Source organism: Anomaloglossus baeobatrachus, chromosome 2, assembly GCF_048569485.1.
Source record: "Anomaloglossus baeobatrachus isolate aAnoBae1 chromosome 2, aAnoBae1.hap1, whole genome shotgun sequence".
NCBI classification, from domain to species: Eukaryota; Metazoa; Chordata; class Amphibia; order Anura; family Aromobatidae; genus Anomaloglossus; species Anomaloglossus baeobatrachus.
In genome coordinates, this window is record NC_134354.1 from 672110682 (window position 1) to 672125600 (window position 14919).

Here is a 14919-nt window from a genome sequence, read left to right on the forward strand (position 1 = left end):
TTTCTTTCCTGTTTTAGGTCAATTAGTATTACCAACATCCTTTATATTTGTGAAATGCCAAAATAATGAGAGCGAGAAAATGTTTTAAGGCATTTTTATTACTTTCTGCAAAGTCAAAAGTTTACATGCACTAAAAGTACTATGTCTTTAAACAATATGGGACAGCCTATATGATGATGTCATGACTTTGGAGGCTTCTGATAGGTTTATCGGCAACATCTGAGTTAGAGACACACCTGTGGATGTATTTTAATGCACACCTGAAACACACTGTTTCTCTGTGTAGCATCATGCGAAAGTCAAAGAAATCAGACAAGATCTCAGGAAGAGAATCTTTTGGGGGATGTCTCTACCAGCATTGCACATCTAGAGGATTACAATTTTTGCCCATTCTTCACTGCAAAATAGATTTAGCTCAATGAGATTGAATTGAGAGCATCAGTGAACAGTAATTTTCAAGTCTTACCACAGATTCTCAATGGGGTTTAGGTCTTGACCATTCAAACACATGAATATGCTTTGGTCTAAACCATCCATTGTAGCTTTGGCAGTATATTTAGGGTTATTGTCTTGCTAGAAGGTGAACCTACGTCCCAGTCTCGAGTTTATTGCAGCCTCTAACAGGTTTTCCTCCTGGATTTCCCAGTATATAGCTCTATCGATCTTCTCATCAACACTGTCCATCTTCCCTGTACCTGCTGAGGAAAATCATCCCCACAGCATAATACTACCACCACCATGTTTGATTGTGTGGATGGTGTTTTCAGGTTGATATGCAATGTTAGTTTTCTGCCACACAAAATGTTTTGCATTTCACACAAACATCTCTACTTTGGTCTCATCTGACCAGAGCACCTTCTTGCATATGCTATGTAGGGAACATAACACCTTCTAGTAGAATAGCATGACAAACATGTTTCCAAGCATATTTTTACAGATCTAGACACATCAATGACTATAACATATCCATAATTTCGGGTGACATTACATTTCTTTGGTTCTCGAGCCTTGAAAACCTGTACTTGCAGCCTGCTCTGTGACCTACATTTTTGTCAGGCTGATTTTGCACTTGTTATCAGTATAACTATGAGATCAGTGTTGAGATCTGGGCTGTATTACTAAGGGTACCTTCAAACTTTAGCGATGCAGCAGCGATCCGACCAGCGATCTGACCTGGTCAGGATCGTTGCTGCATCGCTACATGGTCGCTGGTGAGCTGTCAAACAGGCAGATCTCACCAGCGACCAGTGACCAGCCCCCAGCCAGCAGCGACGTGCAAGCGACGCTGCGCTTGCACGGAGCCGGCGTCTGGAAGCTGCGGACACTGGTAACTAAGGTAAACATCGGGTATGGTTACCCGATGTTTACCTTAGTTACCAGCTCACACCGCTTAACTTAGCGTGTGCAGGGAGCAGGAGCCGGCACTGGCAGCGTGAGAGCTGCGGAGGCTGGTAACGAAGGTAAATATCGGGTAACCACCTTGGTTACCCGATGTTTACCTTGGTTACAGCTTACCGCAGGCTGTCAGACGCCGGCTCCTGCTCCCTGCACATTCAGGATTGTTGCTCTCTCGCTGTCACACACAGCGATGTGTGCTTATCAGCGGGAGAGCAACAATAAAAAAACGAACCAGCACTGTGTGTAACGAGCAGCGATCTCACAGCAGGGGCCAGATCGCTGCTCAGTGTCACACACAGCGAGATCGCTAATGAGGTCACAAAAAACGTGACTCAGCAGCGATCTCAGTAGCGATCTCGCTGTGTGTGAAGTACCCCTTAGATGCTGCAGTCAATAGCAGCATCTATATGAAGGCAGACAGAAGGAGGAGAGTTGGGAGTGCCAGTCGGCTACTGTGGTAGCCAGGGGCCTTATAGTTGCACCTATAGCTGTCATTTTACTACAACTATTAGACCAAGCGTAAGGCATTGTCTAATAGAATGTCTGTCAGCAAAGGAAGCTGCGAGCAGTGCATTCAGAATGGGAGAACACTCCTCAGACAACCATTAATAACCCCATAGATAGATAGCAGCCAAGATGTGTAAGTGTGTGTATTTATGCACGAGGCAGCACTCTTACAGCCCCACATATGGATTCTGCCCCCACCATGTTTCACTTTGGGCACCACTCGTGCTGCTGGTGTCATGGAGCCACATTTTATTGATGGTATTGAAAGAGAAGATGCTACCATTACCAGTTATCCTTGGTAGACAGCACAATGATCCAAAAAACACACACCTGTTGTATTTCTGAAGAACATTGTGAAAGGGATTCATACAAAATACTAGATGTAGTAGTTTTTCTTGTGAGGTGTACTCCTTTTTGCATCAAGTAATTTAAGTGAAGCTGAAGATATTGTAGTGAATGTTATATTATTAACCTTACTTTCATTTTATGGGATATAAAAATATTCTATGAAACTCAGTCTTGTCAAAATTCGGAAAAATGTAAAAATGTTTTTGTGTTCAATGAGATATTTAAATAAGTCCTGAAAATAAGAACAAATTTTACATGCAAAATTCAGTTTAGAAATCCATGTATACAATCCTTAGTAAATATACAGCCTAAGGGCGGCTTTGCACGTTGCGACATCGCACTTGCGATGTCGGTGGGGTCAAATCGAAAGTGAAGCACATCCGGCGTCACTTTCGACATCGTACTGTGTAAATGCTAGATGATACGATGAACGAGCGCAAAAACATCGTTATCGTATCATCGTTGCATTCACCGACATTTCCATAATGCCGGTGCCGCGACAGGTACGATGTTGTCCCTCGTTCCTGCGGCAGCACACATCGCTGTGTATGAAGCCGCAGGAGCGAGGAACATCTCCTTACCTGCCGCCGGCCACAATGCGGAAGGAAGGAGGTGGGCGGGATGTTTACATCCTGCTCATCTCCGCCCCTCCGCCGCTATTGGCCGCCTGCCGTGTGACGTCGCTATGACGCCGCACGACCCGCCCCCTTAGGAAGGAGGCAGGTCGCCGGCCAGAGCGACGGTCGCAGGGCAGGTGAGTGCATGTGAAGCTGGCGTAGCGATAATTTTCGCTACGCCAGCTATCACACGATATCGTACCTGCGATAGGGGCGGGGACTATCGCGTGCGACATCGCAGCATCGGCTTGCGATGTCGCAATGTGCAAAGCCCGCCTAAGGCTATGTGCCCACGGGCGCTCGTACCTGCGGATGTATCCGCAGGTACAATCACATGTTTCCCGCAGCTGCACGCCGGCGTCCACAGCTATTTTTAGCTGCTAGATTACAGCGGAATAGCTGCGGAAAACATGCGGACATTCACGCGGCTTACCTGCGGACGTCTCTGCCTCTCATCTCCATAGCGGAGGTCCGGGACATCCGCAGGTAATTCCGCATGAATAATTAACATGCAATTATACATGCGGATGCCTACATCTGCAGCATGTTCTGCAGCCGCACTTTCCGCAGCATGAACACAGCACTCCCCAAGTCCCATAGGATAACATGGGGAGTGCCTGTACATGCTAAAACCTGCGGATTTATCTGGAAAATCCAGAAAAACCTGCAGGTTTTCCGCGGCAAAATCCGCACAAACAGGCTCCCGTGGGCACATAGCCTAAGGCCGAGATCAGACGGCCATAGACTCTTTCATGCGAAAGAATATGGCTGATTATGCAAGGGACACTGATCAGAGTTTGAGCTAAGCGTCATTCAGGGCACATGTTGTAAGAAGATGGAGAACTTAATTTCTCCATCTTCTCCATTGTCTGTGTCTGCGTAAATTGGATGTCAATAGTGCAGTTCGATGTTTTTGCAAGCACCCATTGACTTGAATGGGAGGGTGCCATCCTATATACACTGCCAATCACACTATACACTAAAAAACACCACAAAACTGAGCTGTAACAAACAAAACAGTAAACATGCACGTTCCAAGCATGTAAATGGCAGCCTTTAGACAAGAAAAAACCAAGGAGAAAAATTGTATGACAAATACCCTGAATAATAATGAATAAAATGCAAGTGCTTAATAACAGGGTACTTAGTGTATACATTTTTTCAAAAAGGTAAGAAGCTGTCTCACCTCGTCACGGTGTACCCATCTGGGACGGTCCCTAAAGTTAAAACCATTATATATACCTGACTTGTGTCTATCAAAATTCCAATGTGGATGGTAACAAGTGGTCAGCTGGGTCCCAGATTAAATACACAGCAAAGTGGGAAGCAGTTAGTTGTTCAGCCTCAATATAGGGAGGGCTGCGCCCTCAACTTGCAGTAAAGCAAGATAGCAGACAAAAAACACCAAAAACTGACTAGAAAACTAGTAGAAAAGATGATTTGTAACAATAGAAGCATTTTGAAAACATGCAATTCTACTGATCAAAGCTAAAACAAGCTAAAATAGAACATCTGCTGATTCCAAGGGAAATGTCTTTCTCTTACTGAGGTTGACATACAATTGCCATATTATTAAGGCATAATTGTAAAGTCCGTATCAGCTCATTGTTTCTTGGGATCGCATTTGATTTTTCTATTCTTTATTTGCAGTTCTTCGACCGTCTCCTTCTGTTTGCAATGCCGGCCAAACACCAACCGGACTTCATCTACCTGCGGCACGTTCCTCTACGCAAAGTCCATCTGTTCACTATAATCCAGCTCACTTGTCTGGTCCTGCTCTGGGTTATTAAGGCTTCTCCAGCTGCAATTGTGTTTCCTATGATGGTAAAATATGTGTTGATATTTTTGAAAGACTGTGAACTATTCTGCTTACATGCATTTTTTAAAGTTAATTTTAGGGCTCAAAAACACTGGCACAGAAAAGGCAACAGTTCATTAGCTTGGAGCCTCTGACTCTATAGTCTTCGAGTGTCAGACTGAGGGGCCAAGTCTGACATGACTCTTGGGACCACTGTTCAGCTACATGCAAATGTTACATTGCCCTCATTCACAAATGTACTCTGCTAATATATAATAATAATCAGGGTTGTTTTTTAAATTATGAGTGAAGATGATCAAACCTGAAATTTAAAGTTTGGTATTCATACAAAACACAGACCTTACAATAATAATCAGAGTTCAGATGCTTTATGTAAGGTAATCACTCGTGCGAGCAGCGCTGTGCTTGGGAACGCACGGTGCTCCGCTTAGTGCAAGCCGCTTGCAGGATTTGAACAGCTTGCACTGGGGGTAACCACAGCGTGATCGGATGTAGTGTGTACGAAAAAAAAATATATGAAAAACCTCACCCTCCCTTCCCCAGAAGTGATCTGTTTATGGCTGGCTGTATGTGGGCGAAGAGATGAACTGCCCAATCAGTGACTTCCCTTGGGGTTCAGGTAAAGTTTGGGTCCATTACTGAACTTTATCTAAAGTCTGGCTGAACCTGAAGCTCCCGAACTTCCATGGGTTCACTCATCTCTAATTTTCAGGTAAAGGCTTGGTTTGTACATTGTGAATAAAGAGTATTGTGCCAATACAATAAAAGTGGGAATCAGATTGGGTGCTATGGGCAGATTTTTTACGTAATTTCCCATGTTATTGTCACGCTAGGTATGGGGAAATACCACGTGTACAGCGACAGGGAAGGGAAGCCCTGTGTCTAGGGAAGGGGCAGATGGTGACCCCTGACCAAACCTTCTGCTGGCCTCTAGCTCCCCTGACCACCCTAGATAGGATCTGCACCTATGCTCCAAGCAGAATACTTAGCCGTGGCTGTCACTAAACTGGGCCCTAGGTAAGGAATAAATAGGATGAGTGCTTAGTCAAGCCCATTAAGCTCTAAAGAATACACTGAGCACAAATGGGGAAGTGAACAAATAATTTATCTCCAAGAAGACTCAGGGAGAGGAACAGCAACAAACAATGTTTCTTCATATGAATGCAAGCTGATTGCATAGGCCTGTATAGGAATTTAATTCTATCACCAGCAAACACCAAGGGGAAAAAAATTAGGATATCCACAGGGTCCTAAAAGGAAAGGGATTAACAACCTTAATCTGTACAAATGAAATCCCCAAGACCCGATCTACTTCTCAAACCTTCCTCATTTTTTAGCTCTGCAGAGTCTTTGTTTGACATATCTCCTGCCCACCCATAGGCTCCCCCAGTGACTAAGCAGCACTCTCCCCAGTGTCCTTATTACCCTGAGAAATACTAAGGCTACAAGTGCTGGTGGCACATCAACTGCTCACAAATTGCCCTTATCTGCAGCATCTGTTGCCAGGCCAGGGCTCAGGCATGCAGTTTTCCCTAGCATTTTCTCTTAGGGAGAATCCTATTAAATAATAGAGGTGTCACCAGATATGCTCTTTGTTTTTGTTCCCACGAGCAGAGACGTCATAAATAAGTTGTCAGTCTCCTCTATATGGACTCCCATAGCGGCATGCGTATATTTTATGTGCATATGTGCATATTCAGTTAATTTTGCATTGATTTGCTCCAGCTCATTGTCATCCATGTGCAGACTACAGGGGAGCTTCACTTATAAGTCGAGATGCAGACATTTTGCAGTCTGGAGTGGTAAGGCTATGTTCACACAGTCATGACGAGTCTTTATCAGGAGCCAGTACGGAAATGTTGGATGGTACCAAGATCCTGACAGATCACATTTACTTGGCATCCTTCAGGTGTTGCTCTGCCTGTGAACATATTTGGAGTATGTATTGGGCAGCGTATAGTACAGAGGACAATTTCTGTCCAGTAGGCCTGTTCACATAGGTGACACATCTGTAGGGGGACATTGTTTAGTGTGAGTGTTTGCTGTCCGAGTATAGAAACGTGAACAGAGATAATTATCTAAACGTTTCCCATAAAACTCAAGTTGAAAACAAAGTGTCACGTATGATTAGATGATTATTAGGTGCGAAGTGTGGTGGAGTTGTGTAACATGTAGTGATAATGACATGTTGTGCAATGTACGTGCAACACCCTCTGTGCCTAGGAAATGTCTATAACTCCTGCTGTACACTCCTACGGATGGTAATGCTGGTGACTGTTTGCCTGTGACAGGTCCTAGCTCTGGTGTTTGTCCGCAAAGTGATGGATTTCTGTTTTACTAACCGGGAGCTTAGCTGGCTGGACGACCTGATGCCGGAGAGTAAGAAGAAGAAGCTGGAAGATGCGAAAAACAAAGCCAAGGAGCTGGAGGTAAGGGATGAGGCTTGTAATACGGAATACGTGCAGCTGTATATCACCGTACTATGCATAAAAGACTACAAAGCTCCTTCAACCAAGGAACCTTGGCCAACATGTTAGTTTAGGTCATGGGTTGAACTTGATGGACTTAAGTCTACCTTCAACCTTAAACACTATGAAACCTGGACTTCTTGCACTTTATATGTGGAAGTTGCCATGACCTGAAATGAAGGCATCTGGATTACAGCCTCTGGCTTACATTATTAGCTTTGCACATGTATGGTGTGATTTTGTTATGGACACATTTCTTTTATTCTTGATCTTATAAAATTATATGACTGACCAAGTGAAGATGCTTGCCACTATGTGACAACACCTTATTAATGACCACACATGGCTGTATAATCTATTCTTACCTCCCTGACCTGTGACGCGTATCAGCTCTTGGCCCTGGTCTTCCACTCTAACTGAATTGAGAAGGCTGCAGCCGATCAGTGGCCACTAACTGGCTGCGGTGGTCATGTATCAGGAGACCAGAGAGGAACACAGGGCTAAGAGTGTAAAGGTTGCACTGGTACGGGAGGTAAATATAGATTTTGTTTTTGTAATGTATGGCGCACCCTGGGGCCATTAATATGGGGTTGTTCAGTGGTGTATCACCCCGATAATGCTAATTTTGTAATGACACAGGTGATGAAAGTTGCAGCTGTCACTGGCCCTCGTCCCTGGACAGAATATAAGCTTAACTGCACAGTAAGGGAAAACGGAGGTTGTCATTTAATTGCCCAAAGACTTACACAATTTCACTTTCCAAGAATTTATATGGATGGTTTACAAGTCTTAAATCCAGTAGTCAGCTCCCATTACTCATTCACTACGACGATGCAAGACGCGCGTGATCTAAATTAACATTAGTCTGGGGAGAATTTATCATCAGATTCATGTTTAGAGAGGTTTTACCATTTTTCTTACAAATGTATGTGTTGCACAATGTTTCAGAATTTTGGTGCAAAAAACAAAAACAGGCCCAAAACCCTGTATAATTTCCCCATTGGCTATAGATTTCCAACACTGATAACGTTGCCTATTTTGCAATGATCGAGGGTCCCAGATAAAAGGCTGAAGTCCTCTTTTTGCATAAAAGAAACCCTCAAATTTTGCTGCATGGTGTTTTTGCACAAGAATTTTTGACTTTTTTTTTTTACCCTTTTAAAAAGTGGATGTCATTTTGGTGCAGGTAGAAATGCAAATAAGATAAGGTGTAAGCCACATGAATTGCGATTTTAATAAAAAAAAAAATATGTAATTTTACTCTAGTAAAGGGTTGTGCAAAGAAAATAGAGTTTTCAGTTCTAGGAGAAAGTGTTATATATGGGTCAGATCCATCAAATTGTCTCTTCAGGGAGGAAGGAGACGAACTCTAGCGCCACCTATTGGAAGTAACAATCCTAAAAGTCAAAAGTGACTCTTTAACGAGACTTTTCATGTGACCTAGCATATATGGCTACTTTCACACCTCCGGTTTCTGCAATGCGGCACAATCCGGCACTTTGCAGGAAAATCGCAACCGTTTTTTTTTGCTGCCGGTTGCGTTTTTCCTGCATAGACTTTAATTAGTGCCGCATTGTGCCGCATGGCCTTGCGTTCCATCCGGTTTTTGCCGCATGCGGCACATTTAGCCGATGCGGCGGCCGGATGGAACGTTGCCTGGCACGTTTTTTCGTGCGGCAAAAAAAAACGCATAGCGCCGCACCCGGCCGATGCGGCGCATTTTTCAATGCATGCCTATGGCGGCCGGATGCGGCGCGATGCGGCAAAAACCGCATCCGGATGCCGCATGCGGTTTTTGCCACTGCACACGCTCAGTAGCATGCCGCAGCGGCAAAAACCGGACGGGCCGCATGGGAAAACTAATGCAAAGGATGCGGTGTTTTCACCGCATCCATTGCATAGCTTGCACAGCCGGATTGAGCCGCACTGCTCAAGCCGGATGTGTGAAAGCAGCCTAAGCCGGATCAGAACCTCAATTTGCAGACACGGTGTTTTGGGATGATTGTCCCTCATCAGTGCAAAGTATGAGATCTGATCTGGCTTTATGAGAAATTAAAGTGGGGTCTAAGGGGAGAACTTTTCTCTTTGCGGAGACTAACAAACCAATCTGGAGGTCAGTGGTGAGGAGTCTTATAGCTGCAATGCTCCTTTGGGGATATAGACAATTTGAATATATCCCAAAGGAGCATTGCAAAACTATAAGACTCCTCACCACTGACAGCCAGATTGGTTTGTCAGTCTCCCCAAGGAGAAAAGTTCTCCCCTTTAGACCTCAGATCTATCAAACTTTGTGGGACATTTTGATAGTTTATTTTGCGAATAACTGCAAGCCGTCCTCCTGCAAAATGACTTCAAAAATTACTCTTGTCATGAATTCCACTCACCCCAAATTTTTATAAGTAGGTACTACCCATTGCTACCAGCAGATGTCGCTACAGCATAACACAAGCTGAAAAGATCCGAGTACTTGTGTTACTTATTACGATTGTAGCCCAATGCTATAACATTGTTCTGTCTACGCAGTTGTATGAATTTCCTTCTAATCATTGTACACCGCTCCCTCTAGATTCCGACATTAGTTCTGACTTGCAGTTTTTGCACTATTCCTACCCTTATAACACCAATAACACAATCAAAAAGGTGGGAAACTAAACCACTTAGCAGAAGACACCAACAACATATGCAACCGCATATAAGAATTAAGTCTTTATTAAATAGATGAAAATGTTAAAAAACAAACCATACAAAAGAATGTCTCCAAAAAACAGAACCCCTCAATGGGTAGATATTATATTGGGAACACCTAGCTAGACAGCTCCCCTTAAAGTGTAATTAATAATTACAGCCGGACCAGCCAATAATAATCATGTATTCATATATACAATTAGTACATTAAAAAGCGTATCAAGTAAAGTGACAAAGTAAACACACAAGTGTGTAAAAAGTTGGTAAGTGGAAATCACATTATGAACATATAACTGTACTAAAAAGGTCCTATAGTAACCCACAATATACCTATAAGGGAGTCAGAAAAAGAGATGTAATGGCGTTCCACACACCCAACGCACGTTTCATATTAGCGATGCTTCTTCCAGGAGTCATTCCTTCCCTGTCCTAAAACATCTGCAGATCAGAAATAGGAATCTAGAGGGGGCGATGTACAACACCTTTGGACAGAATAGGCATAATAGCATTGCCTTAATTGTAAGACTTTTTCACATTCAAGTCTTTCTTAATGAATCTCTCAGCACAGAATGACTGTTCAAGTATGCTGGGTGCACCCTTAGCATGGTCAGACATATAAGTGCACCTTCCCACCTACTTTTTTTCCCCTCTATCTCTAAGCCCTCCCTCAATACTCCTTTTCTTTGATTGACAGCTTGTGGCCGAGAAGATTGGATATAGGTGGGAAGGTGCACTTAAATGTTTGGCCACACCAAGGGTGCATTGAGCGCCTGTACTTGGTTTGAACAGTCATTCTGTGCTTACAGTCCATTTACTTTCTCAACTAGTCCTATACCTGTATTCCAAAATCTAGACCATAAATAATACACATCAGTGATTATTGGTAACATTTTTATAGGAAGCAGAGAAGATGTTGCAGGGTTCGGATGACAAAGGAGTACAGCTTCCCTTAGAAACGAGAAAATTATTGGGCAGCCCTGGAAGAAACAATAATTCAAGGTAAGCCACCCACCACTGCCCCACATCTTATATCAGCATTATATATCATGCATTTTGTTTCTTTTTTTAGAAAAATCGAAATAAAAATCACCAACTGCCTTTTCTTTATTCATCCCAGCAGCTTAAGTCGTGGCCTTTATCTAACCTGATCATTATTTTTGTCATTTTATTTAATACTGTAGGTAACAGACTTTCATATTTATTGTTCCCTTAAAGGGAATCTGCAGCATTTTTGACCACGATGATGTAAAGCTGTTAAAACCTACCACAGTGGTCATATGACACAAGAAAAAATAGGTTGTAATCTGCTTTGTACCAAGATGCAAAGTGTCTGTTGTGTGCTTCCATTACCTTGAGATGTCCTACAGTTTGTGCTATGAATGCTCCCTAACCCTTCCCTTTCTGCTATAGCTGTTCCCCGATAGATGATAGAGCTGCCACGTAAAGGGAATCTGTCACGTTTTTTTTGCCTCCTAATCTAAGAGCAGCACAATGTAGAGACAGAGACCCTGATTCCAGCAGTGTGTCACTTACTGGGCTGCTTGTTGTAGTTTAAATAAAATCACTTTGATCAGCAGGAGTTTATCACTAGAATAATAGTAAACCATGTGCCAGGTAGTCCTTCATACTCATGAGCTCTGTATTACCCAGCCTTCACCACTGATTGGCTGTTTTCTGCCTATGCACAGTGTACAAAGATAGTTTCCAATCAGTGGTGGGGTTCTCTACAACAGATAAAACTTTTATCAAAACTGCAGAAAGGAGCCTAGTATGTGATCGATGACTTGAATCAGTATCTCTTGCCCTACATCATGCTTCTCTCAGTTGGTAGCAAAAAGCTGGTGACAGAAACTCTTTAAGAGCAGAGAGGAGAGATTGGGAGCTTTCAGTGCAGAGAGCCCAAAACATTTCGCAGCGCGGGTACACTTACACAGCATCTAATATGACCCAAACTTCACAGATTGTCTATTATCCACAGGTGAGTTAAATTGGTGAGTGAAACAATTCAGTATATTCACTTTATGGTGCTCCGATAATACTGCAGCAGAGTGGTCTCTGTATGATGGTCTCCAACAATAATGCAGCCACGTGTTTATACAAGTTATGGTCGCGGACGGGTGCCGCCTCCGCTGCCGCAACCAGGGCTGCTCGAGGGGCGCTCGGATCCGGGATCGTGTCCTGGGCTCGAGTGGTGACCGGACCCGGGGCTCGTGCAACCGCCCATCTTCGCACACAGTGAAAAAGGGAGGTATTTACAGGGAAAATTGTCTGTGACGCCACCCGTAGGTTGCGGTGATGGGATGGTGGCACCACCGCTGCCTTGTATGTGGGTGCCCGGGGCTGGTGGAGCGGGGCAGCAAGGTGGAATCCCCTCCACGGGTAGGGGGGGTGTAGTCCCGGGGCCCGTTTGTGGAGTAAGGAGCAAGGCTGGGGCGTTGTTGACAGGTTGGACTGGGTGACATCGGTGTATGTACGATTACGAATAATTCACAAGGAGTCTGTAATGTAAACCAAGGCCGTATGCCGGTTGCCTCTGAAGGCGTGTGCTGGTCCCACACCGGGGTTAGCAATGTAGGGGCCCTTCCTCCTGCACTTGTGTCTTGTGGTGTGTGGATTAATCCGCTTGGAACAGTAGAAATCCGCTCCCCTGCAGCTTTGGACGCAGAGGGAGCCGTTGCCCGCAGACGCTGACGCTTGGCGGACACCCTGTCCCTCGCGTTGGGCTTCCGGTCTGCTCTATCTGGGCTGCTCTCTTCGGGGACAAGGCCTGGTACCTTGTCCCGCTGGTCAATTAACAAGGGGCTTGAAGCTTGCCTTGTCCTAGGTCCAGGTACCCCGCCCGTGCACGGCCTCCGGACCGGATTCCCGTCGTCTGTTCCGGTGGGCTACAACCCTGCCCCGGTCCACTTCAGGTCTCCCGCGACCGGGTCTCCGTCGCCTGTGGCCCTACAAAGCAATCTGCCACTTAGTCGGTCCTCCCGTGGTCCAAGGGCTCCAACCCTGACCACACTGCACTTTAGCTCCTCACCGACTCTACTCCACTCCAGACTGCACTGAACTCTCCTCTAGCCAAAACTCCAACTCCAACTGAAACTGAAAAAACTGACTGGTTCCAACCCCGTGTCACCTCAAGACCCCTAGGTGGGCGTTCCCATCCGCCTGGTCCCGCCCACTGTTGTGTCTTGGTTGTCATGGGGGGGGCGACTTGGATTTGTGGCTGGTGTTCCTGTGAGTGGGATATGTGGTGTTAATTCCAAGGAGGAGGTGATTCCTGTACCCTTGGTGAGGGTACAGTCATCTGTGACTACCTGGTTTTGCCAGGGCGTCACACTATCGTTCAGTACTAGGATACAGAGAGTGGCAGGGAACCAAGAGTGTCTTCATGGGGAACATCAGAAGTTGAGTGTACTTTTTGTTGATGATAATTCTTTGCACTTGTGGATTTTGCACATGATCCATGGGTAATCCGCAAAAAACTCCACAAGAATTGGGTATTTGTCTTTAAACACACCTTCATCTCTAAATTTGTGGAATGCTTGGTCCAGTCTCATCATATATTCTACTATCTCTCAGATAATTCTCTTCTTGACCCTCTACAATCCAGTTCCACTCCTTACACTTTAGTAAAACTGCTCTTACTAAAGTCTCTAATGATCTACTAACAGCTAAATCTAATGGTCACTACTCCCTGCTGATCCTCCTGGATCTCTCTGCTGTATTCCACCCTATGGATCTCCAGCTTCTCCTCACTATGCTCCACTCTATCTGCCTCATTGACACCGCTCTCTCCTGGTTTTCCGCCTACCTCTCTGACCTTCACTGCAACTTTTGCCAGTTCCTCTTCTCTTCCCCTTACTGTCAGGGTTAGTCAGGCTTCAGTCCTCAGTCCCTTCCTCTTTACTCATTGGAAAAACCATGAACAGATTTGGTTTCCAGTTAGCTCTCCATGCTGATGACACCCAATTATACACATCGTTGCTGCCTCGAACATCATGTCCTCCCTCTACAGTGGGTACGGAAAGTATTCAGACCCCTTTACATTTTTCACTCTTTGTTTCATTGGAGCCATTTGATAGATTCCAAAAAGTTTTTTTTTTCTCATTAATGTACACTCTGCACCCCATCTTGTCAGAAAAAAAGCAGAAATGTAGAAATTTTTGCAAATTTATTAACCCCTTAAGCTCCCGGGCGTTTTGCGTTTTTCCGTTGTTTTTTTTTCCTCTTTCTTCCGAGAGCCATAACTTTTTTTAACTTTTTCGTCAATCTTGCCATATAAGGGCTTGTTTTTTGCGGGACGAGTTGTATAGGTTTACTTGTATCTAAGGGGTTAAAAAAAATTCACAAGTCTGTCCAAACAAAGTGGCGCAATTTTCCGAAACCCGTAGTGTTCTCATTTTTTGATATCTATGGCTCAGTGATGGCTTATTTTTTGCGTCTCTAGCTGATGTTTTTAACTGTACCACTGATCGCCTCTTATTACATTTTGTGCAAAATTTGTGACAACCAAAAAACTTAATTATGGCGTTTTGGAATTTTTTTGCTGCTATGTCGTTTACCGATCAGATTGATTGATTTCATATTTTGATAGATCGGGCATTTCTGAATGCGGCTATACCAAATATGTGGGGTTTTATTTTTATTTTAACCCTTCAATTTTCAATGGGGCGAAAGGGGGGTGATTTGAACTTTTAAGGTTTTTTTTTTAATTTTTTTTTAAAAAATGTAACTTTTTTTTTTTTTTTTTATTTAATTTTATTTTACTGGGTTCCCTAGGGGACTATATGGATTAGTTGTCTGATCGCTCTTCCATAGCTCCAGATCACCGCTACAGAGCTGATATCCGCAAATTTGCTGCTTTACTTTCAATGCCGGCGCTATTCCGGCATGGAGAGAAAGTGACTCATGTTAGCTACAGGTGTCATCACATGACCCTGTGCTACCATGGCAACCACCGGAAGTCACGTGATCATGTCACCTGACTTCCGATGGGGGGGGCTGAGTTATCATGATGGCTGCGCTTATATACATCTCGCTGCCATATTTTGGCAGCAAGATGTAAGGAGTGTTAAGAGTTGCG

General features: G+C 44.2%; 1 protein-coding gene across 1 annotated transcript in view; it reads left to right on the plus strand.

Annotated features, from left to right (window-relative positions):
- Window positions 1-14919, plus strand: part of SLC4A8 (solute carrier family 4 member 8) — a 324851-nt gene that overhangs the window by 293484 nt on the left and 16448 nt on the right. The window contains exons 21-23 of the mRNA XM_075337135.1: window positions 4521-4694; window positions 6981-7118; window positions 10741-10841. Coding sequence (XP_075193250.1) covers window positions 4521-4694; window positions 6981-7118; window positions 10741-10841 — 413 coding nt within the window. The remainder of the gene's footprint in view (window positions 1-4520; window positions 4695-6980; window positions 7119-10740; window positions 10842-14919) is intronic.